Raw genomic sequence first — 16589 nt, forward strand, 5'->3', positions numbered from 1 at the left:
GGTGGCTTTACGCTAAACAAGACGCAGTCCTACAGAGGGATCGCCTTCGACGCGCGGCGAGGCAACATTCTATTGTCGGAATCGAGAGAAGAGCAAAGCTGTGTTCTAGTGACCGACCCAAATGGGACGGTCGTGCACACGCTGACGCATCCGGACATGAACGAGCCCTACGGCGTGACGGTGGACCAAGCCGGACGCAGCTTTGTCTCCGACGTGTCAGCCGACACCGTCTTCGTGTTCAACCGCTATGGAAACTTCCTGTACAACTTCGGAAGCTACGGGGTCGAGGACGGCCAGATCATGCGGCCTAGCGGCATCTGCACCGCCCGGCTCGGTCACATCGTCGTGGCGAGCAGCGCGACAGTGCGGCTGGAGCTGTTCACGAGCGGGGGCGAGTACGTCCGCAGCCTGCCGGCGGGCGGGCAGATGCATAGCCCCGACGGGGTAGCCGTGGGGCCCCGGGGAAGACTCATCGTGACCGACTCCACAGACGACACTGTCTACATATTTCCCACATATGACTAATACTTCGGTCCCGATTGGAAAAAGGGTCCCCGACGGGTAATTCACGGGCTACTTTGGCACTTTCGAGCGTGACCCTTACGTGGTCCCGTGGGACACCCTGCGGTTGTCGGATATTTTTGGGCCCGGCCAGGATCCCGAATCAATTTAACTCAGACTTAAATTGAACGCGGGACCCGGTAACAAATAGACGCCGTGAGCAAATCGTGCGAGCATCGGCGAAAAATGCTGTCACCAGGTCTCATTTGGATGCGGTAAAAATTGATTAGCTCTGACTGTCGAGTCAGCAAAATGTCGCGACTTTGGGACCGAAGCATAAGGCATGTACGTTTATTTGTGTTGATAAATACCATTATGAATACAAGACTGAACTTTGAAAGACCAACGCTTGGAAGAATTGGGATTATGTCTGCATAGACGATTCCTTACCTCCACCATTGTAAAAATGCAAACATTTGACAAGTATCAACTCTCTTAGTTTATTTGCTAATTTTGATGAAAAGCCAGGATTGGTCTATTATACATACATACTTCTACATGTTAGAAACTTTGGTTTAAATTACATCATACTTTCACATTCAAGTTATCATTTACACATGAATAATTGCACTTAAACACCCGATCATTGGTGATTAGGGCGTTGATTAGGACGGTCCAAGAAACAGGCAAAATCTCTTTTGCCAACTGATTTTCTGTGTGTATCATTATCTACCCGTTTTTACTGATTTGTGATGTTCATAAATCCAAAGCAGCAGCGTAGTCCTTTCTTACGAGATCACTTCTGTAAAGAAAGTCTTACATTTTTTTTAGATCTTGACAACACAATATTAACAACTCTGTCCGTCGGGCCCACTACATACTGGCATAGTCGAACTTTATAAACCATATAGACACATCCGATAACTATGTAGTCTTTAAGACTGGCGACAGGAGAAGATATGTCGTTGCCTGATGACAGTTAAGATGAACATTCATTCAAAGTTGCTTTTTTCCACATTTTAAAAGACACTAAAAATTCACTTTTAGTCACTATTTTCATTATGTCTTTGTCTAAATTACATAAAACAGTGTAGTCACTAAAATTGAGACTGTGAATTAGAATTTGGAAGATGACGTTAAGAGTCAAGTTTAAAGTGATCGGGTTTGTGTCCACATTATGTTGTCTACTGTGCTGCTTAAACGAATCAACAAGACGATGGCCATCAATTCCATGTGATCTGCAAGTCGTTGAACACCATAAGGTTCATGTCAGCCAAGTTGGTCAAGCTAAGAACCTGTAACAGAAATGACTCGATTTGTATTGTATTGTATTGTATTGTACAGTCTTTGAATAAATGGAATACACTACTTCTAACAGACTTCGCAAGATTTAGACAAAAAATGCATTAGGAAGTGGGATAAACTACATATTGTTCTTTTTATCTAAATTATTTCTTTTATTGTGTAATAATCACCGAAGTGGGTTCCCATCAAATAATTGTGATCATATATCATCGCTCCCTGGTTTTCTGTATCAATTTGTGTTTCATTAACAGATAACAGATCTTATGACATGGTTCCATAGAACAATCCACGTGCATGAAATGGACGTGCATGAATCCACGTGCATTAAGTTAATAAAGTATCCAAGTATGAAACGTTGAATGTCACCTTGAAGAGATATCAAATTTCAGGACGTGGTTCCATAGAACACTTTTGTTTTTTGCACAATTTTGACATATTTGCCGTAAGCCTCACCTTATTGTCGACATCATACTGCACGTTGCCGCTGTCGACATCCCGCAAGTCACCGGGCTGACCAGCCTTCACGCTCGGGGTGCCGGGCAGCTCCAGCCCGAGGACATAGAACATGCCGTACGGTAGGTACGCCCAGTGGCCGGGCGGTAGTGGTGGCACTGGTAGGACATCCACCTGGCAGCTGATGCCATCATTCTGTAAAAAAGGGATTCTCTGTTATCCTTTGAGTAAGTGCACGTTTCCTGTGTATTATTTCCATCTTTTACAAATGCGATGATACAAATTTCAACCTGCTTGTTCGAAGTGCCTCCGTAACCGGTTGCTTCGCTACATTGTCAGTTCGCTACAGTTGTTTCGCTACATGACAGAAGTTGTTTCGCTTCATGGTAAAAGTTGTTTCGCTACATTTGAATGTTTTTTTTTTTCTCCAGCTCACTAAGTGCGATTTCCTAGACTACTTACCGCTGATGCCGTGAACCTCACACTCAGATGCTCGACGGTTTCAATGGAATCTGTAGATGGGGAAAGTATATCAGTTCAAAAGTAACCGTTGATTTTTCTATAACAACAATTGCAAACAGATGCACTTTTGCTATCTACATCCATCGTATTGTACAGCAAATGTAATGCTTTTTCATTATGATTTGGACAGTCATGAACATCTAGATCTGCTAATGATTCATTGACACATGTTGTAATATTTATAATTCTGCAACGCCCGAGGTGCACACAGTCTGTACACAACTAATAGTGAGGGTTATTATATGTACCGTATATTTCAAAACATGACAACTATTTTAACTCTTGTGTAATGTGTAAGCACAAGAATGGAAATACCATCATAATTCGGACTTAAGTTGTATAGTAAATACAGATTTCAAAGATCTGTAATGTTCTCTGTGATAACATTCAGCGGTTACCGTAAGACTCCCCGTCATCCCAGAACAAGTCCCCACTTGCCCCGGTAGAGTTAGAGTCGTCCAGCGCAACTACAAGCCCCATGGGGTTTCGCCGGCTGTAAGCACAATGGAATATAAAAATAATACTTAAAGAATAATGGCAATGGTAACACTCCGGTAGATTTGTGCAAATTACATATTAAAAAAAAAACTCGTAGATCTAAGCAAGAACAAATGGCAAAGGCACTCTTGCGATTTCATTCGATAAAGGCAACTTTAATTTTGTTAATGATATATACAACAACCGAGCACTGCAACATGTACGTAATAAAGTACGAACAGTCATTTATATTGTTAATGTAAGAAAATCATTATCTGTAGTAACATGTACAGACGTCAAAAATAGTTACTCAAGCAACTGGATAATATGTTGGAACAGTCAGACGCTTCAGACATCATCCACTATCTGTCGTCAGTGACTGAGGAGAAATCTGGCAGAACTAGGTTTTATATCAAAACTCTGAAAAAAATATGTTAATGAAGTGAACAATTTCAGATGGTTCTGCCAGACCTGTCCTTAGTCACTAACGAGAGATTTTTGACGTATCTTATTACCAGGATTATCATCAACGTAACAGACTTGTTACCTGTACACGGTGCTGTTAGCAGGTTCCTGAGTCGGCAGAATGGTCCCGCCTCGGACATGGACGTTAATCTTGTTCAGCGGGGCATCCAGGGTCACCGTCTGACCTCTGTAGTCACCTTCGACTTCAAATCCCTGCGATTTCATCAAACACATTCAGTACTACATGACGTAAAAAGCACGAGGAGCTAGGTTTCAGCCTTGTTTACATCATTCCGTTCTACTGCCGAACTGTAATACGTATTGTGATTGTTGTTTGTGTATATGTTATACTGGGCCCCAATGGAAATCAGCTGTTTGGGCCACAAAGGTGTCTAAAGATTAAATAAATGAATTCAAACTGTAAATAGACAGCTCGTATAAATTCGTCACCTACCGTAAACCAATCGTACCAGCGATCGTCTGGGAAGTACGCGTCCACGGTGGTGTCGCCCTGAAGGGACATTCAGGACAGTCAACAAGTCTGATTATTATGGATAATGATAATACTGGTGTATGTTATAATTATTACACTCAAACAATTATCACCTATATATTGTCCATCTTGTAGAATTTGCACAAATGTCATATCATACAAATCTTTAGGTCTGACTTGTCCAATTTCAACCTTCTCCCTTCTGCCTAACTCTGCCACCAATAGGGAACTGGGTGCCAAACGGCTACCTCAGAGTGCTAAAGGTTAACCAACCAACACGGTGACCTTGACGTTATGTACCAAAGTTATGAATCAATTTGAAATCTTACTTCATAAACACAGTTTTATCATTTTCATAATTTTTTACTATTTTCTATTTCTTTTTTTAACAGGGTGAAAATCAGTGTCTCGAGGATACTGCAAATGCAGAAATGTTCGCGGTGGGTTTATGTTCGCGGTTTTCGTTGTGACCGTTTCACCGCGAACGTTAAACCACCGTGAACATTTTTGTCCAATACCGTAGCAGTGTGTGAACTTAAATGCATTTACAGTATTGATTTTGTTTCAGCCCACCTGTGAGAGTACGGGAGAGATGAGCAGACCCCGCCCCCACAGGAACTGTCGGTCAACCTCCCACGTCTTCGGGTCAGATGGGAACCTGGAAATGACGTAAGGGTAGTAGTATAAAAAGTACAAGAAGTCTAATGTTTTAGGAGGGTTATCGTATTACACCTTCCTCCTCGTCTTCTTCCATCTAATGCAAAGCAAAATGCTTGTGAAAATGGCTTTTTTGGCGATATCTGAAAGTGCAATGCAGATTTGCCACGGCTCGCTTGTATAACCAAGCACACCGACTTACCCCTGCTAAGTGTGTTGGGTTCTTTATAGTATCAAATATTAGATATCATATATTCCAAAGTCGAGACCGACTAGATTTTTTTCATTGCCATGATGATGATAGTCAAAGCTTTTGTTGATCTTTGAGAGAAATTATAGGAAAGAAAGATTATCAAATGTCGCCTCACTCGTGTAGAAGTGGCCTGGCAACCGTTGTCCCGGCAACGTGGGCGTGGTAGAACAGCGTGTACAGGTAGGGCAGCAGGGTGTAGCGCGTCATCATGACGTTACGGGACGAGTCGATCATACTCTGACTGAAGGATCCAGGGTCCTGTGGCTGTGGTTGGTACATTTAGAAAAAGTAGTACAGTGGGATTTACTGTGTGAAAATGAACTATGCAGGTCTTACACAAAGGCCCATTCAAAATTATTGCTGTTATACGGCTACAGATATAATATGGTGCTTTTTTTCCACTTGAAATATATTTGAACTTGGTACAGTGGCTCGTCGTATTCAATCAAAGCTTCACGCAACTGTAAGGATCAGTTAGAGAATGATCTATCTTCCAATATCTGCTTGAAAATTAGAATTGGATACATGTATACAGCATCAACTTTATACGCTTCTTCTTTATGTGAAAACGTGTATAGAAACATTGAAACTATCGACTGACTATGCAGTATCTATGAGTAGGGTATTGCAAAGCACTTAGTCTAATAAATTTCTTCTTCTTCTTCTTCTAGGTCTTTGCGGATATTATAGTAACTTCAAATTGCTGAAGAATCTCCGTGAATAGTTTCATCAGGTTGGTCAGTCACCGAATATATTAACTAAAAGATTTTGTTACACAACCAAGAGATTTATTCAACCGACGTTTCGGTGACCATCTGTCAGATTTTTCAAGGCAATTCTGGTTCACATTACAATGCAGCACAGTTTCTAAAGAATCTGCTCACCTTTCCGTCCATAGTGTTGTGGTTCCGAGAGAACGGGTAGAAGGCTCCCAGCTGTCCATATAGTGATCATGATTTGTCTACTGCGACCATTTTGTTGAGTGGTCGGTATAGACAGGATTAAAAGCAGGACTAAGTTCTCACCTTTCCGTCCATGGTGTTGTGGTTCCGAGAGAACGGGTAGAAAGCTCCCAGCTGCATCCACCGCTGGCACAACTCTTCCGTCGTGTTGCCTCCGAACCCGCAAATATCGGCCCCAACCTGGCAGAAGGTTCGTCTATTCATGTTAACTGTAGAGAAGCCTCTTGTATCTTATCACATGTCTTTGATTATAACTGGGTGTCCAAACCACGTGGTACTGAAGCCTGCTTCACTGAAGGTGACTGGCAGCTACCGTTCAACCACAACAGCTGCCTTCCTTATTTAGTCAATCATGTAAGTTGTTCAGCTCAGTGAAGCATCACAATTATCAACACCAAATTGTACAACATTAAAGAAATATCGACAAAAGGTCGTGATAAGGTGTCTGATTAAGAAGTCATGTGAAGTGGGGCTACTTACATGGGGAATCCCGAACAGTCCAAATTCAAGGATTCCTGAAACAGTGAAAGATGCACAAAGATGCTGCGTGGTTGACAAAGACTGACACTCCTTGGGTAATTTTCGAAATTCCCTAAGTTGGAAGTTAAACTTTGGACAGCTTTGGCTGTATTCATGAGCAAATGTCCAAGCCTAACCAATGAATAGATACTAAATAGATTTAAAGTTTACGATTCTGCTTCAGAATTGACGAAATCCTCTTCAACATAAACACAATTTAGACGTAAAGCAGATTTTTTGGTCAACAGGACGAAACCATTGCAATTCAAATATTCATCGACGCATGTTTGGAAGTTTTGGTTCCATGTTGACATGTTTTGACTTCATAACAAAACTGACACTGATATAGGCTAAGCCATGTATTACTTTTTTAAGAACAAGGCTGAAACGTATAACGACATCATTACAAGTGCCAATCTTGCCCTCGTCCTTACCCGGTATGGACCATGCCATGTCCTCCCAGGCCGCCTTGTTGTCTCCCAGCCAGTGCGAGGCGAACTGACCGGTGCCCGAGAAACTGGACCGGGTCACCACCACACCCCGCTTGGTCGGTAAGATACTCCTCATGGCGCTGTCGAGACGACAAATGTGGAAACATTAAGTCTACGTTGGTCATAGATATAGCATGCATATGAGACAAGCATAAGTGGAACTCATTGGCTGAAGCAGCGGGGATAAAAGGCTTTCCTGTATTTTGCTTTTGCACACACACACACACACAAACACACACACACACACACACACCACAAACACACACACACACACACACACACCACAAACACACCTTTTGACTGGATCTGACATATACAAACTCACACGAACACACACACAAATATATTAGCAAACAGACACAGATATAGACCCACGCACACAAACGCACACAGACAGAGATACAGACACATACATACAAGCAAAGGTACATTCATTGGTATCTACATGTACTTACTCGCGAGTGGCAATAGCCATGCTGTGTCCATAAAGACTGTGGACGTCGTAGTGACTCCCCCAGATCTGCCTGGCGTCCATACACAGAGTTCCCTCGTACAGCAGACTCCCCTTTATGGCTGTGAGATGTAAAAATGATTGATGGGTGTCGTCTTCGTTCATTTTCCCGGTTTGTAAAACAAACAAACACAAAATAATCGCAGGGTAACAGTTACTCAAGCAATTGCATAGGATGTGGAAAAGGTCAGACGTTTGATACAGCATCCGGTATCTTTTGCCGATGATTGACGAATACTGTATGAAACATCTAACCGTTTCCAAATGCTATGCACTTGCTTGAGTAACTGTTACCCTGCGTATCATACTTTCTGGATGCCTAGCCTTCATTGAGAAACAAAACATTGTTTACAAATACTTACCTGGCAGGAACGGCGGGTTGTTCCATGTATTCCCTGAGCAGCCGGACACAGAGCCGTTCAGGAAGTTGGACGGTTCGTTCATGTCCTATTGAGGGTAAAAAATAAAAGTGTTTATGTCATGACAACCAGGATAACGTTCGATACTAGAGTTCCGAATCGGTCTATATATATATATATTTCACCGTACTGCCCGGGCTTCAAAGTCGTATCGCACAGGATTCCATCGAATGATCAGAACGCGCTTCGCGTGCGCAAATTCGGAAGTTGGAATCGGTTCGAATGTTACAATGTTTTGTTCGAGGACACAAAATTGTCTTAACTTTTGCTTTTGCATTGAAATGTGTGTTTCTTCGAGCTAGGGGCTAACGATCCGTTTGCTTTAATGATACTAAACATAAATCTAATGTCCAGAACAATTGGAACCTTCTTCGATATCAAGAGGTTATCATCAGTTTGAACAAAGACAGTAACGAATTTCACATGTTAATTTCTTAATTCTATAATGTACGAAAGACCTACTCACAATCCACAGTCCGTCGAAAGAGATGTTGCTGTGCAGGTCCCGGCAGTTGTCTGCCCACCACTGGACTCCGTTAGGGTTGGTGAAGTCGGGAAACACGGAGTCTGTCGGCCACACCTAGGATGGGGGAAACGGGCATATGAGATACCATAGAAATGTAAAACAGTCATCCTCAATTGAGGTGAAGCATATGCTTTTTCAAGTAGCTAGTGGTGGTGCAATGCGGCTCGCGTTTTTGGCCAATCACACCATAAGGTAAGGGCAAAGGTAGTCCTATAGCCTTTTTGGGGCCGTAGGGGCAGTGGGTGTTCTCCACTGTGTTTAGGGCACGGTATTGGAAGGCGGAGCCCAACCCTCTCCTTCCACTGCATTTTACCTCCCCAGCCAAAGTCAGGTACCCATTTTTACACCTGGGTGAAGTGAGGAAAGCCGTGTAAATTGCCTTTCCCAAGGACACAACATCGGTGACATGATATCATTCGAACCCCAGGACCTCTGGGTTCTAGGCCAAACACTCTGCCGTTACGCCATACGACCCCACGAAGAATTGAGTTACAATGGGAAACTACAAATTTTAGTTCCATGAATCACGATGTGTTTCAACAAAGACACGCTAAGATTGTCTCCTGTGATGCCCGGGTCCCATTTCCAAACCGGGGCCCAGACAGACAGACGGATGAAAGTGTACATCAATAGATAAATACAAATCATGCTTATGACTTATATTCTTAACGTTTTGTGTCTTTTGTTGTCCTTTATATCATACGTTTTGTTCCCGCAAACTGCCCGGCCGGGCCCCGGTTTTGATATGTAACACTAGCAGAAGACACACTACCAATGAGGAATCCAATAGATAAACAATTCATACAGCCTCAATATCAACTTTGTCTCGGACATGATTTTGTAGGATTAAGTCGGAAGTTTACCTGCCCAACAATCGGTGTCTTCCCGTCGGATGTGTTGACAAACACACCAGCCGTCCTGCCTGTCACGTACGGGAGGTAAGGAGACCCGTCCCGCCGATTCTTGTTACTCACTGCCGGGTCCTGCAGGTACAAACGTTAACCAAACGTTGGTTTATTTGTGGAAAATTCATATTCCACTGCCTCAACAGAAGAAAACCCTTCAAAGCCAGCTCGATATATATGATTCACTTCTTCATACTCACTGCCGGGTCCTGCAGGTAGAACCAAACGTTGACTTCTTTCTATTCTGATAATGCTGAATTCTAATCTATCACATTCTAGTTCACACCCTATTCTGTTTTATTCTTGTTTACTTACTTCGATCGTGTAAGAGGCACTGTCAAAAAACAAAACGAAAACAAAGCGAGGAAGCAAAAACGACCTAAGCTAAATAAAAGAAAACAGTCAAGAAAAAGGCTGATGCAGTAGTTGGTTTAGAAATATTTTCCCGTATAAGGGATAGTTGGATAAATATGAGTGTAGTGAAAATTCCGAACTTCCATTTGGTGTAAAAGGCTAAACATCTCCAGAGGGTGTCTTCCTTAGCCCTGTCAAACCTTGTGCTATAGTCCCATTCGGAAAAGAGGGGGCCCTACTGTATTCTAAGCAAACATGAGTGAAAGCACGTCTGACCAGAATGATAATGTATTTCTGCCCGTTGTCATGCAGGTCCTGGATGATGTCAGGCAGGTCGCCATAGCTGTTTCCGTCATACGTGAAGTCCTTCCGGTCCTCCATGTAGTCTATGTCGCTGTACTGGACATCCTGTGGTACGAAACATAGACCATCAACGAACATGAAACCGAAGATTTCTCATGCCTATGCGACATATTGAATTTTTCTTTAAAACTCCCTTTTAAAATCAACTCGGGGCCCGGTAAAAAAATATACACCGTAAGCTAATCTTGAGAACACCGAGAGGTGTATAGCACCTAGGTGGTGCTACAGTGGAAGGATGCGGTCCCAAACGTCACCTGTTTTCCCCACTCATCACGGTTTATGATTACCCACCTCATGAAACATGCTATTCCGGGATATTTCTTGTAACATTTGGAACTTCAAGAGAGAAGTGACGTCCTTAGTGACTTAGTGAGCTAGTGACTTTGACATGTTCAACACCTTTTTTCCAGGTAGATGTATTAGTATTGATTCGTTCTGCCAGTTCACTCTAGTACAAGTGGCGCTGAAGAAAATGGACAGATGTCACTCGAAACGTCCGGAAGTAATTTCTGTATCTTATCTAGTTCTAGAGATTGAATCGTCTTAAGATATTTTTCACCTGGATGTCTAACCATAAACAAGCAGTGACGTGTGCTTACGTAAGGTATCCCTGTAGCGCGCGTGCGTTGAATGACGTCACGCAGGCCCTGTGAGTTGTTGTAGAACCACTTGCTGAGCTGGAACCCTAGACCCCAGTACGCAGGCATCACGGGGCGGCCGATTACCTTATAAGGAATTAAAACACAGTTTAAACAAGATTTAAACAAATATTCGGAGTTTGTGGAGTTGTATTATGTTGTAGTAACTGTGTCACAAGTGTATGACGTTTGTATAATGGTGAGGTCTGTAAAACTACTGATTATGCCATACCTGGGCCGTAATAACGTTCATTATGGGTGTTCCGGACCAGGTGATATTTTGGGTTATCACACGAGCTTCTAAATGTATCACACGGGCTTCGATCGAATGATTCGAAAGCACTTCGCGTGCTCCGCTGGAATTGTGTTGGAATTGATGATGTCACAAGTCTTTTGTTTGAGGAAATTTTCTCAAGTTCTGTCACATTTCGGATGTTTTCGAGTGCAAGAGTGGGTATGATATAGACCGGCCGTCAAGGGAACCGATCCAAGGTCGGACTGGGACCTCGGGATATATGAAATATATTGTGGTATCTGAGGGGAAGATTACAGAACGTGTTGGTGATCTGAAAAACAGTTGGGAATAATTGCTGTTTGTCATGATTTGTTATGCCACTGGCGTAAGAACAGCGCCTATCTACCATGCGGTACGTATACCATGGGCTCTCCTACCAGTGGTGTATCCTATGGCAGAAGGCTATATCTGTCAACACATTTGCTCATCAAATGACATCCTGCAAGTACAAACTTCCCATTCACTTGAAAGTTCATCTGTGTCGGTAGAAGCCATTCTGAATCATCTGAAACATCTGAACGTGTACGAAGTCTATCCATGATGCCTGCCAATGAGTAACTTTTGTATTGTGTATCTCATTACTTGATGTCTAACCTTCATCGACATAAATGTGCAATCCCACCTCCGTGTACTGCTGCACGACGTTTTCCGGGGAGGGTCCGAGGAACATGTAGAAGTCCAGCACCCCGCCAATCACGCGGTACGTCACGATGGGGGCGGAGTCAGGAGCACCGGGTTGGAGGGTCACATCTGCAGGACAGAGGTCATAAGGTTAAAGGGCGTCAAGATGTAGGTGGAGTCAGGAGCACCGGGCTGGAGGGTCACGTCTAAAGGACAGAGGTCATTAAAGAATAAATGTAAAGGTGATTTAGGTGATTTAGATATCTAATCTTTTTAAGAAAGACTTAGAGCAGAGATCGTCAAGGAATTGTTGACGCGCGTTTCCATTTCGTAAGCGGCCGTCGCCACTTAAAACGGTTGTTGCCATTTAAAAAGGTCGTCGTCATTCAAAACGTCCGTCGCCATTCAAAACGGTCGTCGCCATTCAAAACTGTCGTCGCCATTTAAAATGACATTTATAAAGTCATAAAGGTCGCCATTTAAAACGATCGTCGCCATTTAAAACGATCGTTGCCGTTTAAAACGGTCGTCACCATTTAAATTGTAGTTGCCATCTAAAATGGTCATCACCATATCGATGACGATGACAATACCTGGAAGAAAAAACAACAAGTAAAGACTCACCCATGGCGTTGCTGTTCAGCAGGAACACGCCGTTCGCGTTGCCGTCCTCCTCCACGCACATGAAGAACGGGTGCTGGCCGTACAGGTTGTCTGAATTCTGCATTAAACATGAAAATTATGCCAGGGTCACATTTCCAGACCGGGAATGCGGGAACGGAAGAAATGCATAATAAAGAATATGCACAAATTATTCTCATGCTTCTTTTTTTTTTAATCCTTTTTTGTGCAGTACGGGTGCAGTACGAAACATGAAAATTAATAATCCTATGGTCACATTCCAAAACCGGCCGGGCTGTTTGCGGGAACGGAAAAATGCATCTAAAGACATATGCACAAATTATGCTCATGACGATTTTTTTAATGTTTTGTGTGGTCTTTTGTTACTTTTCATTCCAGCAACTGCCCGGCCGGGCATAGGTTTAGGAACTAGCAGATATATATAGGGATGCAACGTGATTAAAGTCGCAATGATAAAAATCCCGTATCAGCATACTAGCCAAATTCGTTTGGCATGAGGCTACCGTACACTTTTTTTTGGCTCTTGGGCAAAAAATGAGAACAAGCGAGAGGGCACGATAATACAGACGAACTGGGAAGAAAACTTCATCTATATCTGACTTGCTCCCAATGATATTGCAGCGTAAATAATGGCTTTTTCCAGAACACTATCCCAAGAACCAAAGAAATAAATCGGTATGGCAAGCAAAACGTCATTTCAACCCACCCCTGCAGCGGGAGATGAGTCTCTTGTGAAAAAGGGCCATGTTTTCCAGTTGAGGTCGTGCCTGTAGCGCCTGTGGACGTGCTCCCCCAGGCCGTACAGGTTAGAACTGGCCAGCCGGGTGGACACAGACAGGAACTGGTCACCAAACGTCAGCTTACCCACCGAGGTGTCGAATCTTATGGGAAAGGGCAAAGTAAAAGGTAAAGCAGTTATTCTCAATTGAGGTGAAGCGTGATGATTTTTCAACTAGCTAGTAGACGTGAAATGCGGCTTCGCTACGACCCGCGTTTTTAGCGAAGCACACCGGGTCACCCCTGCTCTTCTCGATAAGTGTGTTGGGTTCTTTTACGTGCAGAATTTTGACGCTTGATCGTGAGTTTTACGCCTGAAGCTCCTTCATACAAGGGGCCACCATCAGAAATGACGAAGGTAACTCCCTACAACATTAAGAAAGCTATTCTAAATCAGTAAATTGACAAGACAAACTATGTGATACCAGGAATGTGTCGAACTTTAACGTACAACAAAACGTTTTGTTCCCCGTTTCAAACAAACTCTCTTAAACTTGATAATAGACTAGCTAGAAATGCCCCCTAAATACATTTAAAGAAAAAAATTGTCTCACATGTATATACACATACTAGGCTATAGAAGTGTTACTTTTGTCCAATATACCGACTGCCAAACTTACATGGTGGCTCCTGTGCTATTCCTCGTGACCTTGAGACTGAAGGGGTTGCTGGTGAAGGTCAAGTTGTACAGAGGGTTGTCCGCCAAGGTCGTCGCTAGGGGGCGCTTCAGTGCGGCCTCGGGCACCTCGTACCGAGGGCGCTTCGGGTCAGACACCTGTAGGGGGGGGGGGGTAGAAAACAGTTTGTCTTCATGGTATAATGAACAAAGATATGAAAACCGAGGGCGCTTCGGATGAGACACCTTGGGGGGGGGGGGAGGCATTGTTGTTGTTTTACTACAACCTTCTTTAGGTTAGTATTGCATTATGACTTGTCGCAAAATACAAATTGGTTGTTTTTGTTCGCTATGTGATATGCAATTACAAGTGATGCGTTCTTTGGTTCTTGGATGTTAGGAATGAAATAATAACAGGATAGACGGGGAAATGCTGATGAACAAGACCATCTATGAACATATTGGTGTCCGGATAGAATACCATTGTAATATTCCAATGGATTAATGAGAAAAGGCGAAGCAAGCGATCATCAAAACAAAACTACAGATATTTCACAGAGCTATGAGGTACTGCAATATAACAGACCTACACTCCTTTGTTGATAGTAATGGTACCGTCCAATGGCCGTTAGCCGGGGTTCAATGACATCATGTGGGTCACCCGGATTGCGTGTATAATAACTAAGGTCATGTGATGTTTATTTTTTATGTAATTTGCTATGTGGGTTGGTATTGATACACTGTCTGATATTTGTTAAGTTGTGGCAATCGCAAAGTCTGTTCACTGTTATTGTTATTGATCATTACTGTGATATCACCCACTTACTCGAATTCAAATATTACATTTGACGAATTGGGTTGTTACGACCTGTGCTTAGCTAAGTTCACAATAAAGGTCCTCATTCATTCATTCATTACTTCGTTCATTCAATCAATAAAATTTCGAACTTGTAAGACGTTACCTTTACGTGAAGCCGGTAGTCTTGCTGGATTTCCACTGTCACCTCGATGTTTTGCATGTCGTCACCGTACATAGCCGGGGTGTTCAGTCGGCGGAGGGTGGCCTTGTACCCGAGGGAGGTCCTCTGGAGCCCCCCTACCAGCTCGTACCCGTGGTTAACGGGGTAGAAGCAGCTAGGCGGGCCTTTGGTGGTGGGCTGGCCCCAGCAGCAACCCCGTGCCTCGCACCGGGACTGACTCGCCCCTCCCTCGGGGTAGCAGTCGACCCTCTCCCGTTCGTCAGCGCTCGGGCACTCCGGTGCCACGAAGCCGCTCGATCCATGCCTTTTGTTGCTGACTACGATAGCTACAGGGATAACGATGGCGAGAAAAACAACCAGAATGCAGAAACAGATCAACAAGGGACGGCGATTCTTCCTTCTCGGTCGGTACTCCGTTTGCATGAGACTCTGATCTCCAAATTCATCGTAGTCGTCGTCTTGTTTTTGGTACATTCTGACAGAAAATAGGAAGCGGAAAATCCAAAGAATTCAACTTTTGCAAGGTTTTTAGTTTAAAATGTACGTGGGAGAGAGAACGTTATAACAACTTGAACTTTGTGCCAGTGTTATCAAGGTCATTGAAAGGTAAGGGTCATTCAAAGGTGAACACAAATGGCCGCTCCATGCAGGAGCGACCTCTATCAAGGTAAACTATAACTGCAGCTTTACAACTTTTCGAAACTGTCGCAGTGTTAGGCCATAATATGCACTTTAGTCTTCACAATTATGAAAGATTTATCTTCTTTTCATTGTTCATAAATATCATGATTAGATATCTCATAATTGGAATACGAAAAGCTGTAGGGTCATAGCTTAGGCCACATATCTGATGACACAAACTTTTAACGACAAGTTAGTTAAATGAATGAACGAATGAGAAATGTACATATGTTACTATGGTAAGTATTTTGTGTTAAGCTTTAATTTTCACACGTTTGTTTGCCTTTTTCCTTATCTCTTTCTTTCCTTATCTCTGTCTGTGTTTGTTTTTAGTTTATTTGTGTCTCACACCCCGAGAACTGTAAAACACACCTGTTCTAAACTTTGGTAAGTAATCTGCTTAAGACCGGACTGTAACCTCCATTGATATCAATCCACCGTGTTACATAATTCAGCCACTTTGAAAAACAGTGGGTTTGAGAGATCCCTAGTGCAGCACCCCCGAGGTCCTAGGTATCATGCACTAACAGATATACAGGAGTGAATTATGCTGGGGGAAGTTGGGTTAGAGATCTGTTCGGACGTATCTTTCCAGGATGGGGGAAGTATGTACCCTGGTGGAACTATGTTAGTAGATGTTAATGTTTGATCCACGCACACTGGTAAGGGCCCCTACTCTTAGCGATAAGTGTGGTGGGTTCTTTAACGTGCTCGACGTGTGGCTGACTGCTCTCCAAGCAGAGGTCGAGTGTGATGATTGTGACTTGCCCCATTTTATAATGGCCAATCAATAGGTTAGCTATTGAAACATCGTGCGAGTCAACACAAGGTTTACAATCTTCCTTAGTTCCTGTTGTTGTTGTTATCCTTGTTTAACGTCTATTTCTCCGTTAGACATGGTCCCATGGTGCTATCTAACCTCTGCTTGGAGAGTGGTGTCTGGCCGATGACGTCAATGGCGGGAGTGGCGGTGTCAGACTGTTTGAAGCTCGGATTGACGTCACGGAGTCACCGTAGTGTAGTGGTTATCACGTGCGCCTCACACGCGCAAGGTCCCCGGTTCGATCCCGGGCGGTGACAATTAATTTTTTCTTTCCCTTTTTTCTTGCTTTAAGCCTTTCTTTTATAAATCTAACTTTGTCTAGAGGGCTAAAGTTTTTTCT

General features: G+C 43.2%; 1 protein-coding gene, 1 long non-coding RNA gene and 1 other non-coding gene across 3 annotated transcripts; 1 reads left to right on the forward strand and 2 right to left on the reverse strand.

Moving 5' to 3' along the window:
• Positions 1-987: 987 nt before the first annotated feature.
• Positions 988-2451, reverse strand: LOC136422780 (uncharacterized). The gene is made up of 2 exons (XR_010753672.1): positions 2260-2451; positions 988-1796 (listed from the first exon to the last, which is right to left on the reverse strand). It is a non-coding gene; the product is annotated as an uncharacterized lncRNA (long non-coding RNA).
• Positions 2452-2694: 243 nt separating this feature from the next.
• Positions 2695-15388, reverse strand: LOC136422514 (sucrase-isomaltase, intestinal-like). The gene is made up of 21 exons (XM_066410285.1): positions 14728-15388; positions 13770-13924; positions 13079-13253; positions 12355-12451; positions 11901-11936; positions 11732-11859; positions 10776-10901; positions 10090-10221; positions 9418-9537; positions 8495-8608; positions 7972-8056; positions 7554-7704; positions 7042-7178; positions 6494-6603; positions 6152-6268; positions 5242-5390; positions 4790-4874; positions 4178-4234; positions 3806-3936; positions 3180-3274; positions 2695-2771 (listed from the first exon to the last, which is right to left on the reverse strand). The coding sequence occupies exons 1-21, from the start codon at positions 15217-15219 to the stop codon at positions 2695-2697; spliced, it is 2769 nt and encodes a 922-aa protein (XP_066266382.1). The 5' UTR covers positions 15220-15388.
• A 1045-nt stretch (positions 15389-16433) lies between these two features.
• On the forward strand, positions 16434-16506 carry Trnav-cac (transfer RNA valine (anticodon CAC)). The gene has a single exon. It is a non-coding gene; the product is annotated as a tRNA-Val (tRNA).
• The last annotated feature ends 83 nt before the right edge of the window (positions 16507-16589 follow it).

Source organism: Branchiostoma lanceolatum, chromosome 17 (assembly GCF_035083965.1).
Source record: "Branchiostoma lanceolatum isolate klBraLanc5 chromosome 17, klBraLanc5.hap2, whole genome shotgun sequence".
In the NCBI taxonomy this organism is placed as follows: domain Eukaryota; kingdom Metazoa; phylum Chordata; class Leptocardii; order Amphioxiformes; family Branchiostomatidae; genus Branchiostoma; species Branchiostoma lanceolatum.